Source organism: Symphodus melops (assembly GCF_947650265.1).
Source record: "Symphodus melops genome assembly, chromosome: 3".
Classification (NCBI taxonomy): domain Eukaryota; kingdom Metazoa; phylum Chordata; class Actinopteri; order Labriformes; family Labridae; genus Symphodus; species Symphodus melops.
The window spans coordinates 24,659,549-24,682,203 of record NC_136693.1 but is presented as its reverse complement, the minus strand read 5'-3'; the positions used below and the strand labels follow the sequence as shown (position 1 = coordinate 24,682,203).

Here is a 22,655-nt window from a genome sequence, read left to right as displayed (position 1 = left end):
CTTGCCACTGTTACTTTGGTTTCATAGGTCTGTGTGTTGAATTATTATTGAATCATTGCAAATATATCAACAAAGAACACAGTTTTGATCTACTCATTTTGTAAAGTATCTTCAGATAACATTTGTTTTGAATTGGCTTTACAACTAAAGATTGACTGATTGATTAGTTGACAGATAAAAACCTTAATGAGGGATTGTCCCCTTGTTTTAGCTGTGTTTTAGATTTCCCAGCTTACACACATCCACTGAGAAATGTGACTTTCTGGCCTAAAAGATGAACTTCTGTTTATCAGGTACAAAGACCGACACACAGAGTGGATTTAATTCTTCTTTAATTCAACATTTCAGTTTAAATACAAACTACCATGAGAAAATGCAGACAGATTTGTTTTCCATATGTGAAAATATAAACATGTGGGTATAAAAAAACACACAAAGTTGACACTAACACTGCACCATTGGTGCTGTTACAGTTTAAAAACTTTATCATCCAGGTAAATGTTACCTTAGCTGAGATAAGAAACAATCTGTGCAGCACAGAGGACATTCATATGACAGCACACAGGTTAGGATCAGTGAAAAGGATCTGCTTATATCCACGAATACAGGCAGACATTATCTCAGTGTTTCTGATGAACAGAACCAAACAAAAATCCTATCAGTGTTGATTAAGTACTACGTTTTATTTCTATGTATCTAATGTCATTACTCTGTGTGATTAACAATCCTGTGTCAGGGGACATCAAATAAGTCAGCATACAACAAACCACATCTTCTCCTTCTTGTCCCGTGTGGTGAAAGTATTTAGACCCCTTGTGTCCTTTGTCAGCAGTTGTGTATATGCTGTCTAAAATTCTGGTGTAAGATTTACACTACATGAAAACTAGTTCAATTGTAACTTAAATTATGTCGCCATTTGGTTACCACAGAGAGATAAAGTTCATCCTTGTAGGGTTTGACATCCAAACTAATCAAAATGTCATGTCAGAAATGACATTTTAACCCTATGTGAACAAACAGTGAAAAGCATCTTTCTTTTAAGGTTTTTTTTTTTTTGTAAAGATCTTTTTTTTAGGCCTTTTTTGCCTTTATTTGATAGGAGAGCTGAAAAGAGACAGGAAGTGCTAGGAGGACATTCAGCAAAGTGCTGTGGCTGGATTTGAACCCATGACCGCTGTGGTGAGGATCTCTTTATGTTGGGCAGGTGACATTAAAAATAGATTAAGTGGCCCCTCAGAAAAGCATCTTTCTTCACGCAGTGTGTGATACACTGTTTCCTTTTTGTCTCTGAACAGACTAACAGCTGAAAATAACTTCTGTTAACGGAACTTAATCTGCAAAATAAAAAAATGAAAAGTTTTTTCAAATATTATGATAATTATGATTAGTTGATAACTGTCCACCATCAGTGTAAAATGACAACAGTGACATCTAGTGGTGCAATGGTCATGTTAATACCAGCCGTGTTGAACAGATTTCAGGATATTTTGACCAAACTGTATACATGAAAGGTTTCTGAAGATGCTGTTTTCTCAGCATTCTTTCACTGCGGGGATGATTTGATGAGATTAAACATGCTAGTTTTACCTGAGATAAACAGGTATTCTAACTAAATGCATTTAGGCTCCATGTCGTGATGCATAAAGTAAGCTCTGTGTTACTTTAACGGCACAGCTTCCTTCTTTGACATTACAACTGAACGTTACGTTTCCAAAAACACATTTCTTAATCTGAAGATCTGTAATGCCCGCAGAAGACATTCACAGGTAATTATTCTTGAAAGGCAACACTGCACAGCTGAATTTAAACTGTAGCTCTGAACGTTACCTGGTACGGAGTCAGTTACCATGGTGATCTAGCTAGCTTCGTCATTTGAAAAACTCTGACTTTAGGCTCAACAGACCAATATCATCCTGTTATCTAGCTACCGAGTACATTCCTTAGGTGTTAACCCCTGTCTGTGTAAAAAAAAACATGTTTCTCACTTATAGCTGAAAGCTGAAGAAACAGGAGGAAATCTTCAACTGGGAGCATTTTAAAACAGAAACAGGGGTTAAACACCTAATGTATTTTGAGACCCCTGTTACAGTATAAAAACGGAGCCTCCTCAGTCAGCAGTCAGAAACCTCCACCCCTTTAACATGATCTCTAAAGATGTCATCACCCTGATGTGTATGAGCCTGGCTGAGGCCATGAGTGTGTGTGTGTGTGTGTGTGTGTGTGTGTGTGTGTGTGTGTGTGTGTGTGTGTTGTAAAGATGTATGTTATGTCCTGATGTTTCTCTCTCTTCTCTTCACAGGGTCTCACTCAGTTTGATGGTCACTGCTTTCACCTCAGAGTACTCAGCCAGGGCGTACTCCCCTCTAAGGGCCAAGAGACAACACAGGAGGGGATCAGAGGGTGCACAGCGAGCAGAGATAACTTGAAAAAGATAAAAGATTCAAGCTGAAGAGACAGAGAAGATTCTTACAGTTCACGTCCATTTCCTGACATCTTATATCCTCCGAAGGGAACCTGTGCATGAAGGGCGTTATAGCAGTTGATCCTTCAAAGAAAGAGAAGAAGAGAAAAGAGTCGTGTGACTTTATTGGTTTTCATTTGTTAAATCTGGTGCCTTTAAACATGGCTGCTAGTTTGATATCATTTTTGTCCAAAGGATTTATAGGGAAAAAAAAGGTGTCCTAACAAATGTCTGCTTTTTAGATCAGTCTGTTGTCGTCATCGTTTGAAGGCGCTTGGTTTAAAAACGTGAGCTCTGTGTCACACACTCACCACACGGTGCCGCTCTCCAGAGCTGCAGACACAGTCAGAGCTCTGTCCATACTGGTGGTGAAGACTGCAGACACCAGGCCGTACTGTGAGTTGTTTGCCCTGTCGATGGCCTCCTGCTGGCTCTTAAAGCTGAATATACACTGCACAGGACCAAAGATCTGACAGGGGACACATAGCAGCAGAGGATGGTCACAGATATATACAGCACATGTTATCTGTCATATGGATGCATTTATAACACAGAAACAGCACACTGGTCACAATGATAACACAGCAGACAAGAGTAAGAGCATGCTGCTTTTTTACTTTTCTAGAACATCCAACCAGAGCTGCTTCGTGAGAAAACAAGGAGGACGCAGGTGAAGTCAGAAATAGTCTAACGTACAGCTGCTTTCTCCAAAAACTCTCACTCAGCAGTCGTGGGATGTGATAAGGGAGAACGAGCAGGTGAACATAGGACTGGTGTGACCACAACCATCTAAAACTGAACACCACAAAGACTCACTGTAGGCCCTGATTTATACTTCTGCTTTTAATCTACACCGTAGCCGTTGTAGTAGGTTTCACTTGGCCCTGTACCTATGGAGAAGCCTGAGTACAGAGCCTGACACGCGCCTCGTGATAACGCATCAGAACGATGCAGACAATCAAATCATCCTCTCCTCACTCTCTGAGCTTGGCGTCTTACGCTGCTTGACCCTTTTCATCTTGGTTTTCTGCTCACCAGTATTTTCTTTTCTTTTTTACTTTTTTAAAGGTTTCTTTTTTGCCTTTGTAGCCTTTATTGTATAGGATGGTGGACAGATTGTAAGGTGGGAGAGAGGGTGGGGAAAGACGGGGTATGGTTGCCACGGGCCGGATGCGAACCCGGGTCACCCACACAAGGACTGTACCACCGGCGTCCCTGTATTTTCTTTTCTTTTGTGAATACATGCAATCAAACGTAGCATTGACACAAAGTCATTAATGTCATTACAGCTTATAACTCTGTTTCATTTGTCTTGTTGTAAACATTCCACTGTAATGACTTTAGGGCTGTTTTCAGCTTGGATTAACAATCATCCTAGGTGAACTGATTCCAAGTGGCTAGCCTTAATGTGTCAAAGCACCAATGAGGTGATCTCATCAGTGAGGTCTGATCACTCAGGCTCCATACTGAGGGGGTTTGGGAAGCATTTGTCCACATTGGTTTGATAGTGTGAACGCTCATGTGTCCTGGGCAGCGTTAAAGACAGCCACCTCGACTGATCATTGTCAGTCTGCCAGAATAAAAAGAAAAGACGTTTCCCTTTTGTCAACTGCGTTCAAACAATGTCATATTAGTGTTAACGCCAGGTAAAAATCACAACAACCAAAAATGGAGAAAAGAATGATATTACAGCTGTAGAAGTATGGACTACGTTGGATTTACTTTATGTATCCCACAGAGAATCACCAAGCGGTCGCATCTACTGGACATTTATACGCCCCTGATGCATCAGACATGCTGCTCGCAGGAGCTGGGGATCAAACCTTGATCTTCCGGTTGAGACACAACGAGTCTACCAACTGAGCCATAGCCACCCATGTGCAGGGGATGTCGAACAGTGGCTGTGGCTGCAGTTCCAGAGAAAAATAAAACATCTAAAAAACAGACGCTGTTTCTGTCCTTTTCTGAAGGAATAGGATCGGGTATCGAGAGGCCAGCATTCTTTCTGTCCATCAAAGGGGGAAGTGTTGGACTTATAGCTGGATCTTGATGATACGACACGAGACGCCATTTTCAAGTCAGCAGCCCAGGGCAAGATATCAAGACTGGCCAAGAAGACCTGAGGCAACAAAGGCAACGAAAACGCAAAAGCAAATGAACTTTTAGAAAGTGCATTCAAAGCCCTATTTCAGCCAAAGCACAAAGCTGTAGCCTCTGTACATGACATCAGAATACATTTAACTGCATGCTTTTCATTTCATACTCCACCACTGGAGATTTTCGAGACATTTCAAAGATCACGTGTGAAAGATGAAGTTGTGTTGATTGGTAGAACTAAACAGTCCCCATGTTTTCCTTCCTCCTTCCTGTATTCTGTGCATCTTGCGTCTCTGCACAGCCTGTGTTGTTGTCTTTGTTCCACAGGGTGTCAGGCTTCACTTTCGCAAACCCAACCACCCACCAAGTCAGACTGAGATGTAAAAAAAAAACAAAAACCTCACCTCTTCCTTGGCAATGCTCATATAGTCTTTGACCCCAGAGAAGATTGTGGGTTGAATAAAGAGACCCTTGTCGTCCACAGCGGCTCCTCCGCGCTCCAGCCTAGCTCCCTCCTTCTTCCCGCTCTCTATCAGATCCATGATCTTATCAAACTGTTGCTGGTCGATCTGCAGACACATCAGTCACACAAGAAGGGGGGAGAGGGAGGGACAATTTTAAATATGAGAGGATTCATGTTGGGATTGTATTCATGTACCCATCTCGCTCTTAGATGGAAGAAAATGCAGCTCTGCAGGATGATGATCCGTCCAGTGCACCAGAAAAGTTACTTGTAACTACTCTTTATAATTATTTATGATGGGGGTGTCCTACCTGAGGCCCGTGTGATGTGCGGGGGTCCAGCGGGTCTCCTATTACGATCTTTTTTGTGTTTTCTACGCTCAGGCGCACAAACTCCTCATAGATACTCTCCTCCACAAAGATTCGAGACGCAGCAGTGCAGCACTGACCCTGGTTATAAAACGCTCCCTTCTGGGTCTCCTCCACAGCCAGATGCACTGTGGACACACACACACACACACACACACACACACACACACACACACACACACACAGAATGGAAAGGTAACTCATTAAAACTTCTGTGAAACAGTTTTAGAATATAATTATTGTGTTTGAACTTCATCATGTATAATGTTCAGATGATTTTTTTGACCGTATCAGTCTTAATAATCCAAATGGTGATCAAAAAGACTCTTTGATGTATGTCAGCTGCCTCACAAAGCGATCACATGTTCAGCCTTGCTCGTCCCAAGTCAAAAAAAAGTCTTAGCATCACTTTCCAGGTAATATTTATTAACCCAAGGTTTGTCTTTTTACAAAATCAAAGATGTCAAACGACTGTGTGCTAGTTTGTATTCTTCGATTTAAATAGAAAATCTGAGATCTGCTGCCATCTGAAAATGTACTTCTTGAATGACTTTTACTGAACTGCTTGAGTCCTGAAGAATATTCTGACATTCAGAAGGGCTGGTGGAGACAGCGTGGAGGTGGTGGTGGAAGTTTTCGAGCTAAGCTGCATGTGTGAACGTAAACAGCCGCAGTTTTTACTCTGACTTTATCCAGAGTTTCTTCTTCTGGACCCCTGGTATTTTCCCCCAATAAATCAGAGTAAGCTGATGAGAGAAGGCAGCAGGATATGATCAGGAGAATTTGATCAGTGGGAGTGGGATGTGACCTTTATTTCTTGCCCCATGGACTGTATGCACACAAGATTCGAGGTTATTTTGAAAAAGGTTCTCAATATAATTAGATAAACACAAATTATTGCAAAATGTATTTCATGATTTGGGGATTCTAACTTTTGTTTTGAGTCATGTCCTTATCTTGACGTACAGAGACAATATTGAGCCAGTGTTTCGTTATTTTAGCTATTAGCTATCATTCCTTATTTCTCTTTTTTTTTCAGGTGCTAAAACATTATTCTGAGATAGTGATTATTATTCTGAGACTTGTTTTCACAGTTTTAAAAAAAAAAAAGGGAAGTAATGAAGACTTGTTCAAATGCATTGCTCCAAACTGGTTCTTCATTGTTCTGAACCCCCTCATCAAAGCCCAGACAGATTTGTATTGTTTTATTCCATTTTCATTGGGAGTAACTGACAGCAGTGTCAATCAGCAAAGCGCCAGACCAGCTTGACCTTCTTTAAAACTCTGATTATGTGCTGTCGTGACAGAAACAGGTTTCTTAATCCTTTCATTTCCCTAAAAGATACCCCAGTCGTTACTTAGTGTGCATGTGCAGATCAGTTTTATAGCAGTGAGCTCAGAGATGTGTCTACTCACAGTCACAGTCAGCAAACACGATGACGGGATTCTTCCCTCCCAGCTCCAGAGTCACTCTCTTCAGGTTACTTTTAGCTGCTGCTTCTTTGATCAGCTTTCCCACCTGCACACATCACAATAAACACATTTGTCACAAAGTCTAAACTGCAAATCCAGTCTCAAACAGCATTGCTATAAGCCTATAGCGTGCGCTCTGTGGAACAGTATATTATTACTGTGAGTGAGTGAGTGAGTGAATGAAGGAGACCTGGAAGTGAAATTATTGTTTAGATGGGAAAGTGGCATAGTTTGATGACAGAGGGTGACCTTAGAAATACAGCAAACCTGGAGCCAAACCAGCCGAAAACACCACGCTACAGTCTTCTCAAAAGTCAAACTGGATTCATTTGTTTTTGGGGTTACTGTAACCAGTCCATCTCCCCCCTGCAGGCCTTATCACTCCAAACTCCTGAAAGTCCAAAACCCAAACGACTGGTAGATAGGTGGGTAAGCAACTGAGCTCAGTTAGCCATGCAGCTAGCTCCATGCACCCTTGGGCTGCTCCACAGACTGCATATAAACATGGATGCAGTGTCAGTGACATCACCCATTGGTTACTAAAACAGTGTTTTCAAGCCCAACAATGGCAGGGTTCCTATTCATTTTAAATTAAAGCAGAGTGAGGATCAGATGTATCTGTTATTGAGAATATTTGTTGATGCTCAACCTTTCACAAGGAAGACTAAGGAGACATGGGTGGCTTACGATGAAGTTTATATTTACCTTGCGATCAAAATGGATTTGTGAACTATACAAAAGGATTTGTAAACTGTTCAAACAGATTGGTAAACTGTGCACAGATTTGTAAACTGCACACACAGATTTGTAAACTGTGCACAGATTTGTGAACTACACAAACAGATTTGTGCACACAGATTTGGAAAATGCGCACAGGGTTTTTAAACTGCACAAAGGGATTTGTGCAAACAGTATGCAACATGTTGAAAACAGTTTAAAAATCATTGGGCCTTGTTGACAAACGTGAACCCTGCTGACAGCTGGGATTGGCTCCAGCCCCCGGTAAGATAACGGATGGATAACTAAAACACCAAAGGATTTTGGTTTAAATTCTAAGACTAGTGGCTAAAATAGTTGTCTCAGTTAACACTGAGTAGGAGTGAACTGTCCTAAACTCACACACCTCTGTAGAGCCGGTGAAGGCCACTTTGTCCACGTCCATGTGGCTTGCGATCGCTGCTCCGGCTGTGGGGCCGAACCCTGGAACGATGTTCACCACTCCAGGAGGAAAGCCTGCCTAAGATGTCATGACAGCCAGTCAGAGCAGAAACATCATTATATGTACATGCCATTGTTTTTCGTGTGCCAGATTTGAGAGAATGACATTTTACTCCCATGATAAATAATGGAGCACAAAAAAAAAAAAACAACAGCAACCTTTAACCCAATTTCAACATGTCAGCCTATATTTTTTTAGTTTAGGTAACAAATCAGGGCATGATTGTGTCCGCTAATGGCTCCTAAAATTGTCCATATTTACTCCCTCTATCTGCTCCATTTCAACCTTTAATTTACAAAGCATTTAATTTAAATATCATAAATCGCCCCAAAGGTTGTCTTGCTGCATGCAATTTGCTCTGGCATCGTGTCTGAATGTCGAGAGAAGCGACCGTATCTGCACCCTAACTCTGCACAGAGTTGTACTCTAATGCTGATGGGGCTTAGTGTTGTCCACATACAGTAAAGATGAGGAGTTGCAGGTTGGATCAGAAAATGAAATTATGTCATTTCTAAACATACAATTTGTAGCGTTTTCTAAATATGAAGTGAGTATTATTGTACCATATATAAAGTCACACATTACTTATTAACCACAATGCATTGTGAAAAGTAGATTAGAAACAACTACGTAACATAATCGAAGCAATATATACCATCATGCATTGCAATCCCTGATTTGAGGTGCAAAAAGTGACGTTTGACAAGAACAGTTTGACCAGTGTGAACACAGAACCCAGAACACAGAAGAGTTCATATTTAAAGGATATGGTGGACATGCCACACCTCCCCATCATAGCTTTTGTCCCTTCCCCACTATGAGTCACTCTGAGAGTTTTCTATTAACTAATCACTGCTAAGCGTGGACATGATGTATATTATTGAGCTGAGTTAGCAGTTCTCTGAGAAGATTCTCACTAAGTCTGTTAATACAGCCACCTACCTCTTTAATGAGGGATCCTACGTGCAGCGCTGTGAGGGGGGTCTGCTCAGCTGGTTTCATAACAACAGTGTTTCCACAGCTCAGGGCGGGCGCTATCTTCCACACGAACATCAGCAGAGGAAAGTTCCACTGACAGAGACAAGAAAAAACATGTCAACTAGTAACTAATTTAGAAAACACAAAATCATTCTGTTGAACAGAAAACATTTTAAGTCGAGTCTTTTTAAAAGGTACGTCTCAATGAATCCATTTTTTTTGGACATTATGTTGAACAGTGTCTCTATAACCTGGATGTGACCAGAATTAATCAGTCTATCGCAGTGAATCAAACGGTTTTATCCTTGGGTCATTTTCTCACAAATCAATCTCCCACATTAGGGCGATGTACAGCCTAAAGTAGCTTCTGTTACTCTGACCGGTCTCTCTTTGAAGGGGCTGAGATGACCATTAGTCTTCTGTGACTAATATTGACAAACTATCTCATAAAGCCATATAATAAAAAGAACTACCCAGGTTCTCAATGTAGGAAAGAGACATTTTTATTGATACCAGAATTTAGATTTGATATGATACTATGATATGGTATGATATGATAAATCGAACAAAAGAGATATCTTTTTGATAAGAGATTAAATAGAGGATTGATTGATTGATTGATTGATTGATTGATTGATTGATTAATAACATGGCACCCAATGTTGTATCATATCAAGTATTTAATTGATGAAAATTGCAGACAAACTCCTGCACACTTTTCGTCTAAACTGTACAAAAACATTGGCAGCATTGGAATTTATGCATTGGACGTCTGCAACTTCGCAATGACAGGACTAAAGCTTGGACTTTGACAACATTAAGAGTTATTGCGGTCGATGGCAACGTTGGGTCATTTGAAGTTTGATCACTGGGAAGTTTTTGTTGGACATCACTGATAAATACTGCAGTGGAGTCAGCACCAGCTCTCAGCTATGTGGGTGTTATATGGCCTGTGTGAATTAGACACATTTTGAAGTGAGGCCAATTTGTTTATAATGGGGGCAATTTTCCCGTATTCACTGCATAACAGTTCAGTGTCTTTGTGCACCGTACTCTGGGAGCCCGGCGTAAAGACGCACCTGCCCACAGAGAGGCTGTTTTCTCTGTACAGCAATAAAACCCTCTGTGTGTACTTTGTGAATTAAACTGTCTTTTTGACTCATTTGCACAGGATGAGAGGGCACAAAGCATTACACTGTAAGGCTGCAGCAAAGCTCTATATTTAAACTTAAATACACATCACTTTCATCTATAATTGACACACAGCAAGAACATTTAAACCCTGATGTCTTACTGAATGTCTCTACAGCAAAGTGTGACTCATTACTATGTTGTGTTGTTCAATATTTGCAGGGGGAGGTGCTTTATTGAAGGAGAGCTTACTTTGATCATTGAGAACGGAACATGTGTTTTGTCTCAACCCAGACGGGCCGGTTTTGTGCCCTTTGTATATCGGAAGTTTTTGACATTTATTACAACAAAGAAAGTTAATTTCTTATTCACCGATGTCAGATACTTTTTCATTTTTAAATGATAAATTTGTCGGTCTTGACTTGCTTTGTGTTGTAAGAAAGAGAGCAAGCAGGTAGATGGACACACTTCTGAGCAAACATGGCCACAACAGAAAGAGTCATAAAGTCACAGAGGTCAACAGGAAATTATGAAGGAAGACACTCTGAAACTTCAACGCTAGAAATCACCAGTAGACAGAACAAATTGGAGGATGAAAGACTTTTAAGTACAGTGTACAGTAGATGTAAAATGATCTACTGCTGTACTGACTTGTTTGTCTTGGTAGGCACGTAAAGAGCAGCTGGAGTGAAGTGAGAGGAAAAACACTGAGGGAGCATTCGCATTGTCTTTTTTTGCTTCGGAAGGTTCCTAACTGAGTGAAATGACCCGGAAGCATATAAGTGGCGACCATGATAAGAGCTGTTGGAATAAAAAAAAAAAAAAGAAGGTGCATCAGTGCTTCCTTTACAATCTCCTTCAACATAGGAAACACTGGACCATCCTTTACGAAAGGAGGTTAGATAATGTCGCCCCACAATTCCTTGCAGCTGCAACATTCAAAGCGACTCACGCACCCAACTGTTCACAAAAACAAAGGATCTGTTGGAGGAGAAATGTGGAGACGATCTGCATTTGGTTTCAGATTGAATTTATAATTTCTTACTGTATTTTTCTTTATTTGTATTACTTTTATTTCTTTATTTATTGGGATTGTTAAGATTATTTCACTGGTAAGAAAGCACAAGGGAACATTTTTTAGACTTTACTAGTCCATTTACAGAAAACTGTAGTAGTGTCCCCACGGCAGACCCACGTCACTAACCTCCACCGCTGCCACATTATTACATCGCCAAGTGGAAATGATTGTCAGAGAAATGCGATCGCCTTTCCCTAAGTCCTTTATGATCTTTCCTTAACCCCATGATGTTTTCCACGGGGTTACGGTAAAGTGGATGGTGAAAGGGGATTGGATCCAAAAAACCTACGATCTGATACAAAAGATTTGTGATGTGTTGCACCACCAATTGAAATCAAGAATCAGCAGCTCAGACCTTGAAAAAATGTGAAATTGTAATAAGCCAATCAAATTGCAATTCAAGCATCTCCTTGCAAAAACATTGTTCTTAATGCTTTAAACATTTGTTTTTGGTGTAAACATCAGCTTATTGCTGAGTCATCACTGTAACCGCCTAAAATGAACATAATCAGAGCTGCATTAGAAGACAAATCTGGAGCTGATAATCAAAACAACACACATCATGTTTCCTCAGATCATAATCCACTGTATCACTTCAGAGTTGATCTGGAGACATCTTACAGGACAGTAACTGCAGCTTTAAATCATGAGGGCTGAATATGATTCACAGTAAACAAAATCAGAAAAAGAGCTCCTTTATTCTCCTGCTGATTGTTTCCATGTTGGAAACTAATGCACAAATAATGAGGCCCTCAACTTAAATGAGACAGCCGTCCATGTGAGCGCTGCCTGTTTATTGTTCAGGCATTGTTAACTTTTACAACACATTGGAAACACTCGAGGATCACAGGTCTCAGAGAGGTTTCTGTTTCCCTCTCACAATGACTCATGCTGTTAGTGTGCCAGCTTCAGTAATCACACAACGTCCTTCAGGATGAATTTCACTTTATGATATAATCTCCCACGTCAAACAACAGACGTCTTGTTCCTTTGTTTCCAGAGCGACATGAGGGTTACACACTCCTGCTCAAAGATAAAGACTCAACGTCTGTATTCTTTCAGGGTCCAAAAATCTGATTTTGACTTTGAGCAACACAATACACACCAAACACTGTCACACCCTAAAACTGATGAAAGCATATCTAAAGAAAATATATTCAGTGTGTGAAATTAAATCTCTGTAGCACAGCAGTGAAGTCATGTGTTACTGTAAGAATATCCCTGAAGGGGTTTGAAGCGAGGAGGTTTTTGTTTAGAGAGAGTAAAGATTAAAGGAGCAATATGTAACATATCTACTGAATTACATAACAAGATGACTTACTGCTAAACCATCAGACATTAAGAAAGCGTTTTTAAAGTACATTTTTAGGACACTTTTATCCAAAGCAATATACACTAGAAAGTAAGTACAAAACAAGCAAGGATCTAGAGAGGAGGAAACAACGTCAGTAAGTGCAAATGAACAGCCGATCGGACACACAAGCGCTCACAAGCAATGGATAGAGTCAAAGCAACAACCACAGCTGTTCTTGAGAGTTCTAACCAGCATAAAACCATCATGTCAAACAAAACATCATTAATATAATTAAGGTCGTAGGTAATCTTGAAAGAGCTGGGTCTTTAGCTTTTTCTTAAAGGTGCAAAGTGACTCAGCAGATCAAATGGAGCTTGTTTGTTCCATAACCAGGGGAGACAGAGGAGAAGAGTCTCGTTACTGACGTGTTACAGACCCTGTTGTGAAGGATGATGTCTTTCATTGGCAGAGCGGAAACATGCTATGTTGAAATACTGGCTTCTCTCACAACAATGAAGCAGCAAGTATGTCCTCGTCCTAAGTTTTGATTCTAGTCAGTGATGGGCTGTATTTATTTGGACCAGAGAAGGTAGGTAGTTTTCATGGCACTCCATATACGGAAATTTGAATATCTCTCAGTTTGCCAGGCAAACGGCAAACCAACAAGTGTGGAAGTATGGAAGCAGGCAAGCAAACTGCTTCAGAAATAACTCTGCTTTATTTTTTCTACTAAGCTCCACAACCAGATATGTGTTCAAACTAGTTGGAGATGCTTTTATAAAACAGAGAGAGGTTAAAACACAGACAGGTTTCAAGGCTGTTGAAGAGATGGCTAAACACTGAAGCTTCAGTGTTGGTGACATGGTAATATGCTTGCACTTTGACTCTAGAGAGTAGGGGGCGTGGGACACAGTTGTCTCCTGTTGTTTTGAATTTGGACTGCAGCATCAAATTTAAATGCTCGGTGTCAGAGTTACATATTTTTTTTAAAAATAAGTAAAATGTCAAGATCATAAATTACATTTCATTAAAGCAATTTGATTCACAAACCAAAACACTGGTAAGATGGTTTTTACACTGTTAATTGCAAACGTGATTAAAAATGCCATGATTAGTGATTAATCCTGATTAAATTAATTAATCCTCAGACACAAAGTATGTATATATGTGGTTTGTTTCATTCTAATAAACACTTTCATGTTTTTTATCGTCACTGAAGTCTTAGTTATTAGAACAGTCATAATAATTCCTGTCATACGTTATTGCATATAAATTAAAAACAGAACCTTCTGGACTTACAGGGATGATGGCGCCGCACACACCAACCGGCTCGTGTTTGGTTAAACACAAAAAGTTTTCATCTGGAAAAAAAAAAAAAAAAGAGGGACACAATCAGTTTGTTTACTGAAGGACTGAGTTCAGGCACTATTCAGTGTTTTCTTCGTTGCAGAGTGTTGTTGTTACAGGTTAAAGACAGGTTGAAAACTTTCTGTCCTGAACACTGATTTGCTCTCACGCAGATAAAATGCATGTCTTTTGTGTTTGTGTTCCTGTCTTTTTACATAGGATGGTTTTTTTTTTGGGGGGGGGGGTTTACAGGGAGGCAACTGTAGCAACGAGTAGAACGAGCAACAACCTTAGTCTATAGAGTAGATACCTCTGCAGCATGTTTGTAAAATCCACTCTGCAGTTCACAGAGTGAATGAAACCACCTCGTGTGTCAGTCTGCTCTGGTATAAAAAGTGAGGATCCCAGGTTCAGAGACACGGCGACTCGATGAGGCACTGAGCCCTCACTGACGGGTTAATCCTCACAGACCGTTTCGGATCACTGACTCCTATCTGAGCGTCTTCCTCTTCCTTTGTCCTACAGCTCCTCTCCTCTCTCAGCTCTCTATTAGGATCTAATCAGGAGGAAAAAGGCAGCCGTGTTTTGTCTATCTGCTACAGGGGAGACACAAAGTAGGATCTGACAAGAAGAGGAAGGATTCCGATTATACTCATCCATGTGAAGGAGATACCACCCAGTGGCGGGGACAATCCTAAGCCGGGACAAGTCTCTGCTGCTTCACCAGTCATTAACCCATTTGCCCACAGAGAGGGGACATGTGCAGCAAAGTCCTCCTAAGTTTCTTAATGTGCACTGTAGACTTCTTTCATTTATCAGCAAAATGTACTTTTATGTCTACGAATCTGACTACAGAATTGTATAAAACTCTTTAAAAACATTGTAATTTTTTTTGTTTTAAATTCATGGAATTATCAGTAATTTCACTACAAAAAGGTTTTTATTAATTTGTAAAAATTGTTAAAAAGAAGAAACAGAAACAGAGGTCCACTTTCTCCTTGTGTGTCCGCTACATTTAAACTGGCCATAAACCACGTCTGAACTTTCTCTGTGAAGTTTGATGTCTGTTGAATTGTTCTTAAATTGTTTGAGCTGCCGTTAATACTCTGAGTATTTATAATACTGAACATTAATTAATTAATAAAATGTGCTTTTGTGCAGCACGTAGTATGATGTCATCAAATAGTAGCCAGCATCACTCTGCTAATGTCTCGTTTCTTTAATCCAGGTTGTAGAGATGTGATTCAAATTTGGACAAGAGGGTAGAGCAAGAGTAGTACAAACAGTATACCACAAATTAACTTTTTATTTCATTAATTATAGCTTTAGCTTACTTTTATATGCCAAATCTGACTTTCACAAGAGGGTTCAAAGAGTGCACCTGGATACCTGCTTGAGGGTCTCCATCAATGGGCGGCGTCTTTGGATTACATGTTTTTACAATTTGTGTTTAATTACTACAAGAGAAAAACATTTTTAAAAAAGAAAACTTTTTTTTTTTTAACCTCTTAATTTTGCACACAATTGATGCATTTTTTTCTCCTGGGGGTGCAATGTAATGATACATACATGCATGTATACACAGAACACACACAACAGTATTAGGGCTCCCATAGTAACCTTTTTTTCATCTGGACTCTATATAACGGTTTAAACAGTCACACACATATTTCAAACTGTTCCATATTTTTTGTTTTTTTTCCAACTTTATTATAATTCTCTAGATTTTCTATTTTACATTTCTTTAACCAGGAAATCCCATTGAGATTAAAAATCTCTTTTACAAGAGGTACCTGGTCGTAGCAGCAGCCAAACACAATCACATTAAAAGACAACCTTACAAAACAGGGGGAAAGTCCAAACAATACGAAAACAAGCACTTTTAAGTTGTTCCGTAACAACATCTTTAAAAGCAGCTTTTCTGTAATCACACACTCAGGGGTCAGATGTGTTGATTGTCAACAGGCATGGCAGGTAACTGTATAGTAGGCCAGTCCAGTAGGGGGCCCCTGAGGGCTGACACACTTTATACCAAAGCAGTGGCTTATAGCTGTTTTCATGGGTCCAACACTACAGTTTGTGCCAGTCAGACTGGCACGAAGGCGTAATGGGGGGATCAAGTGAACCCACCGCTGCACCGTCGTCAGAGGTAGTAACAGAGGTGTTAAAGAAGCGAGACGGTATCAGCAGAGTTTTTTCATGCATGCCTGACTGCACATGTCTAGTTGGAGTTCCTTCCTGCTGTGCTGTGCTTGAGAGTTCACACTACTGAATTCATAAAGTGGGACACCAATATTGTGTTTGTGGAACCAATCTGAATAGGTGATGACGGCTGAACTTAATTGTAGCACTTTAACGAACAAAGCAGTCTGAAAAAGGGCTGCTGGCCTAACAGTGGCCCTTGAGGAAACACAAGTATGAGTCAGTTCCTCAGCAGTTTATTAATAAACCAATCAGACTCTGAAAAGCTGGAAATATCTCTGCATTACCTCGTTCTTGACATTTATATTTTGAAGGGCTCCAACAGACACAAGAGTCCCGACTGGGAGTAACCAGACAGTGAAAGTGACACATATTTCCTTTTTGTGTGCCATGTTGTATTTGTGTGTGACAGTAAGAAGACAACGTCACACACACACACACCTACACACCTACGCACACACACACACACACACACACACACTGACCTACTGGCAGACTCTTCCCGTGGATCTTGTCGGCCCAGCCTGCGTAGTAGCGGAGGGTTTTGATGCTGCCTTCCAGGTCGATGAAGAAGGACTGCAGGAAGGGCTTTCCTGAGTCCAGACTCTCCAGGGTCTGCACATTCAGAAACAAAACACCTTCAGATGAAATACAACAGCGGAGACATTACTACAGTGAAGAAGTGTGGTTGGTCACTGTAACTGTACATGAAACACGAGAGTCAGAAAACTGTCCAGAAGATCTTCATCAGGATCTTTACAAAATAAAATAGAGTTGTTGAAGACCTCACTAAATTTGATCAACCTGAGTTTTCCACTCTCTGTCTCTTCAAGTCCCTCATAACTAATGACTTTCTCTTTGACATCATACAGGGTGATCAGATGGTGACGTAAAGTGTTCCTTTGTTTCCAAACAATCTATCCTGTAATATAATGACGTACTTTAGATCTCCTCACTTATTTAGTCAGAGAAGTCTTTTTTTTAAGAGTGAAATGGAGGAACATGTTAATCGATGACAGAAAACCTAAAATAATTATCTCCAATAGAATACATCCCAGTGAGCATTTTTAAATTGCAAAGAAGATTTAAATTGTTTAAAAGTAAACTTTTCAACTTGTTAAAGGCTAAATCTAAAAATGTGATTCAATGTCTATTGTCAGACTAGAAGAATGCACTTCTGTCATGAGATTCATCATCACACATTGACACGCGTTAACAGTGAGATGCTTCTCATATTCATTGCAGTCAACATGAACGAATTATAGAGCATTTAAAAAATACCATCAGCATCCCGTTGTCTCTCTAAGAAAACAGAGTCGTCTTGTTTTGACATATTCTGTCAGGAAGGTTTAAAACTGCTCTCTGAACGTTGTCGTTAACTTCCACTCTATTCCAAGGTGGAAAGTAAAATTGATTTAAATTATGTCTTTGCATAGACGGGATTTCACACACCTATACAAAAAAACATTTTTAGATTCAATCATAATATCTGCCATCTCTTCAAAGCTAAAATGAGCAAGCTATCAAAACCACAAGACATCGCAGTGTTTTCTGACTCATTGATGTTATCGCTCATTTATCTGAAAAATGTTTGAAATTAGTTCTTAGACTTTAAGACTTTATTCCAAATAGGGGTGCAGATGGTCAAGTGGTTAAGTGGCACCCCATCTGCTGAGGCTAGAATCTTCTAGGAAGGGGACCTGGGTTTGAATCTGACCTGTGGCTCCCTTTATGCATGGCATTCCCTACGCTCCCGATTTCCTACCAATACTTACAAAAAAATAAACAAGCATTGACAAATACGCACAGATTTTTATTCAACTTTGGGTTTCCTGAATTGTGCACACAGACTTTTAAACTGTGGGACATTTTGGGAACTGTTTAAATGGCTATCCATTGTGAATCGGCACCCACATGTTTCAAATTTGTGGGCACAGTTTACAAATCCATTGGCAAGGATTATAAACTGTTTGCAATGATTTGTAATGGATATACAAACTAAGGAATGTTTCAGGAGTTTTCAGTTCTTTAAGTGATCCGGAAAATTAATAAAATATCTGTGTTAAGAGCTTGCTCTTCATTTGCTACCATTTTGGTTTTATGAAATCAGACAGATTTATCAATGTTTGACCTATGATTGATAAGTGTTCATGTATTTTACTGAAACTTTTTATTGTAATTATTAGCAATGGGTAACTATAGATACTCATTACTAAGCTCCTTTTTGACGTTGTTACTTGAGTAACATTTCAGCACTCGAGCATCCACGCTGTAAAAGGCTACAATAGTTCAACAAAGTTGAAGATGTGTAAGTAATGTTTCTGGGTTTGCCAAACTGAAACTAATAAATGGTACACAGAGGTGGTACTCCAGCTTTGGCCTCAATTTGATCAAACATACACACGTGTGCAGGGAGCAAGATGATGGAAACAACTGCTTTACGACAGCTACGCCTCCAGTCACGTTACTCCAAGGAGGAGAGCCACATTTAAAGAAATCAAAGACAACGATAATGTGTTTTGCCATTTAAGTGCCGTTAAACAGGCAGTCTCACTTCACAGCATTTGCTAACCATATTAGCACACATCGTTGTGATGACACCAGAGCAAAGATGATGAGTCATATGTCCAGACAAGCTAATGATGAAAAACAGATGACTGGAGATATGCTCCTGTAGAGTTTTATGGGAGGGGCAAAGTTTCTGCAGTTTGAAGCAGTTCTTCAAGCTGTAGAACAATCCACCATCACGACTAAGCTAAGACTGTGGAAAAGATGCAGCATGGACAGCTGTCTTAAAGACAAACTGAAGGAAACATAGAGGACCACCGAGACATCTAACCAACTTCATGGTTAGAAAATATATATTTTCAGCATGTACCAAAGTACTTGTTCATAGTCCCTAGTAATTGTGCTTAACCTTATTATTCCCAGAAGAATAACATTTTACTTGATGTTCGGAATAAAACTTTGACGTTATACTAGATGTGTCTGTGGACGAGCGGTGTGGAGAAACGATCAACCCTTTATTCTACCTTATTTTAAACAACAAAAAGTGTAAAAAGAGGAAGCCAGCTCTAAAACTGGAGCAGGCTGACAGCGATTACATAGAGATGTCGGCTCATAGAGCGCCGTGGAAGGTTCTCCAGAATAATGCAATAAAAATAATTACTTCAATAAAGCTGAATCAATCTGAGGCCTAACAAATTCAGTGAGTTATGAGGTGGAGCTAAGGGTGGAACAGCAGCTGTGGTCCACTGTTACAATAGATAAATATGCAACAATAAGCCGAGCATGTAGCTGCACTGTACTGTGAACACATCATAACATCTCTATTCTGTTCTATTCTTCTCTCTACAGCCATTACAGAGACCACTGCACAGCTTACTGTACATTAAGAGCTCTAAATCTGGTCCTTATTTCCACCAACAGAGCTGGAGTTTAGCGTGATTAGCCGTACCCTGCACACTACCACTCCAGAGCATGTTTGCAATTAGCAGTCACATGCGATCTGCTTCTATTCCTCACATCTGTGACGGTTCATCTACGGATCTGAGTCGTAATGCAAGCTGGCAGCTAAACAGAGTCAAAAAAAGGGAATTCACTCCAAGAAATGTCTGAGAGAAACATCCAGCAATCACTACAAAGACGACGAGAGGCCGGGTGGAGTCGCAGTGCCGTGATGTCAGGCATCAACACGAGCCAATCCCTGATATGAACAAGTCGACATCATGACAGGAGGTGGACGTGTTTCAGCTGCAGAAAAAATCACACAAGTTTGTTCTAATGTTAGGAATTAGATCTAAACCACTGGCCAGTCTGGAAGCAAAATGAGCCCAGTGTTGCTTCAGATCTTACAGCTATGGTTGTAAGAGAGGATGAAGAAAGATCCGGCAGAAACTACAACTGTTTGGAAGACAAAAGACAGACAGAAGACAGAACAAAAACATTCACTACAGCACTGCAAACAGCCTAGCCCATTGTTGTAATTTGCTTTCTTTTTCTGCATCTCTGTTGCCACTTTTAACTTCCATTTAACAAACCACAGAGCTCTTGTTTGGTAATTTATTTAAATCCAACATGTCTTACATGTTTGTCTTTTTAACACACTTGAAGGTTTTAATAAAATGCTTCAACTTCTAATGAAGTTTTCTACTCTTACTTACCTACCTGCAGAAATGTAAGACTTCTTTCAACCATTAAATCTGCTGAATACAGAAGAAATCATAAAGTTGTCACATCAGCCATTTCTAAAGATCTCATATATCGTTAATCAGGTGTGCTTGGTTCTATTTAATTTTAGTTCATTTACAGGTTGGTCTTAAACCTTATTTTCTGCATTTGCAGATATGAAACATTTTCTCTTCTAAAGTACAACTCAAGCCTTCAAATCATCCAAACAGAATAAATAAATATGGTAGTGAAGAATTAGATTTAATAAGAACTTCCCTTATGTCAACAAAGATGAGACAGTAAAATAGAAAAAGAGTGACATTAAACCTGCCGATCTCTGTACACAGAGGGATCTCTGTCTCTCTATACAGTAGCTTTTTCCTGACTATCACAGAGTAGCTGTGAAAAATGAATCAGAAATGATTCCAACTCTTTGGCCCAGGAACGACAACGGACTACTTTGTTTGGATTAATAAAACATTACTTTGAGATAACTCTAATGGTTCATCATTTGTCACTGAACTTGTATTGAAACTCAAAATAGAAATAATTAAAGCAAGTCAAATGCAACCATAAAAACGCTGCTCTAACTACAGCAATCCCAACTTCAAGAGTCTTCCCAGCTCTGAATGATGAGCTGAATCACCAAAGCAAACTTGCACACAAACTTGGCGTATCAGAGACAGTTTATCAGTTCATGGTGTAAACGATTTTATGCACTGTATGATTTTTTTCCTTACAGTCACGTGCTTAACCTCCTGCTCATAAGCAGGACCTACAACAGAGCAATTTACATCTCAGCCAGGGAGCGATAAGGGCACATTATTGTCATGTAGTGAAAATTTCCTTAAGGGCTGTAAAACATCTCTTAAATTGCTGAGTTTATTACATTGTTATTAATGTCGTTTTTAAATTCATGTTTAGATTACAACATGACAAACTGTTACATTTAACAGTTTGTCCATTTAACAGTGTGAAAAAGTAATTAGGAGTCTTGATTTGAGAATTAAATTGTGGAAAGAAATCAACTCTATGATCATGTCTTTGTCATATTTAAACTCTGACCCAGTTGAACGAGATAGACATGGCTACTGTTTGGAACAACATGGAGACTAAAGAAAAAAATATAGGTTAAAGCCAAATGGGTTTTCTTTCCAAAGCTACAGTCTGCGTCACATTTGAACTACTGTAGCATGAAGAAGGTACAGGGGATGTGCTCACCGCCAGTAGAAGCCGGTCTCGCTCCATCAGGTCGGCCAGTTTGTTCAGCAGCCTTCCCCGGCCAGACGCGTCCATCCTCCGCCACGGAGAGCCTCTTCTCCCGGCCGCCTTCGCTGCTCCCACCGCCCGGTCCACGTCCTCCTGCACCGGAGAATTACGCAGAACACAGCAGAACAATCAATGTCATGGAAAGACGTCTCGCTTACACTTCCATTAGGCCCATTTAGTTAAAAAAAGAAGAAGTCTATTTTATCAGATGAAAATGTACAGTAACACTTGCTGTATCATATTCAGTAAAGGTGTAAGGGGATGTGAAAGTTGTTTTGTTAATTAAGACCACATATTAAATCTCAGCGCAACATATTTTAATTATTAATTAAAGTAGAAACATTAAATCAACAAGTAAATTAATTGAATGTTTTCATTGTGCCCTAACGTTAGCCTACATTAGTTTAGTCAGTCTACTACACAATATTCAGTAAATAAAAATAATAAAAGCAAAACGCTCTGCCTTTGCCGCCCTCTTACTTTGTCTGCTTCTTCCACATCACAGAGTTTGACACCTGTCGCTGGGTTGAAAGTCGGAAACGTCCTTCCTCTGCTGGATGTGTGCCACTCATTGTCGATAAAAATCTGTGAGGAGTAAAACGTTCCTTTTTTTAAAGTTTAAAACACTCTGAAACTATTAGCCTACCGTCTTTAGTTCATGTGCAGCAGTTTAAGTTTCTTTTCCCTTCTCCTCACCTTGGTGTGTGTGATGTCCTTCACTTCGACAGGCTGAGGAACACGCATTTCGTCTGCCACTCCATTCTCTGCCGTTCCGTTCTTTGCCATTCTAAGTGAGATAAACAGGTCCAGTGGGTGTGCTCCGTCTCCTCTGAACGCTGTCTCAGCCCCTCCAGCAGCTTTTATAAGAATGTGGAGTTCCTCCCATGTTCACATTATTGCCCAACTCCTCCCCTGAATGCTCAAAAAAGGCTGTATCAGAGTGGATTCATGCTGCACTTTATTCAACAGGATTTGTCATTAAGGCCTTGCAGCCTACAGTGAAGGAGATGATGGACAGGGGTATCAAGAGCGTGCCCAGAGGGTGGTCCAGGGATGGCATGGACTCTACATGTTATTGACCACCTCCAGTGCCAACACTAAACAC

At 40.0% G+C, this 22,655-nt stretch overlaps 1 protein-coding gene across 1 annotated transcript; it reads right to left on the bottom strand.

Annotated features, from left to right (window-relative positions):
• Positions 1 to 322: 322 nt before the first annotated feature.
• Positions 323 to 22,372, bottom strand: aldh1a3 (aldehyde dehydrogenase 1 family, member A3). The gene is made up of 13 exons (XM_079339782.1): positions 22,247 to 22,372; positions 22,031 to 22,135; positions 21,503 to 21,643; positions 16,597 to 16,726; positions 13,862 to 13,923; positions 9,024 to 9,152; positions 7,986 to 8,099; positions 6,806 to 6,908; positions 5,333 to 5,517; positions 4,963 to 5,127; positions 2,773 to 2,930; positions 2,471 to 2,545; positions 323 to 2,363 (listed from the first exon to the last, which is right to left on the bottom strand). Exons 1-13 carry the CDS (start codon positions 22,334 to 22,336, stop codon positions 2,294 to 2,296), a joined length of 1,527 nt encoding a protein of 508 aa, XP_079195908.1. The 5' UTR covers positions 22,337 to 22,372; the 3' UTR covers positions 323 to 2,293.
• Positions 22,373 to 22,655: the final 283 nt, after the last annotated feature.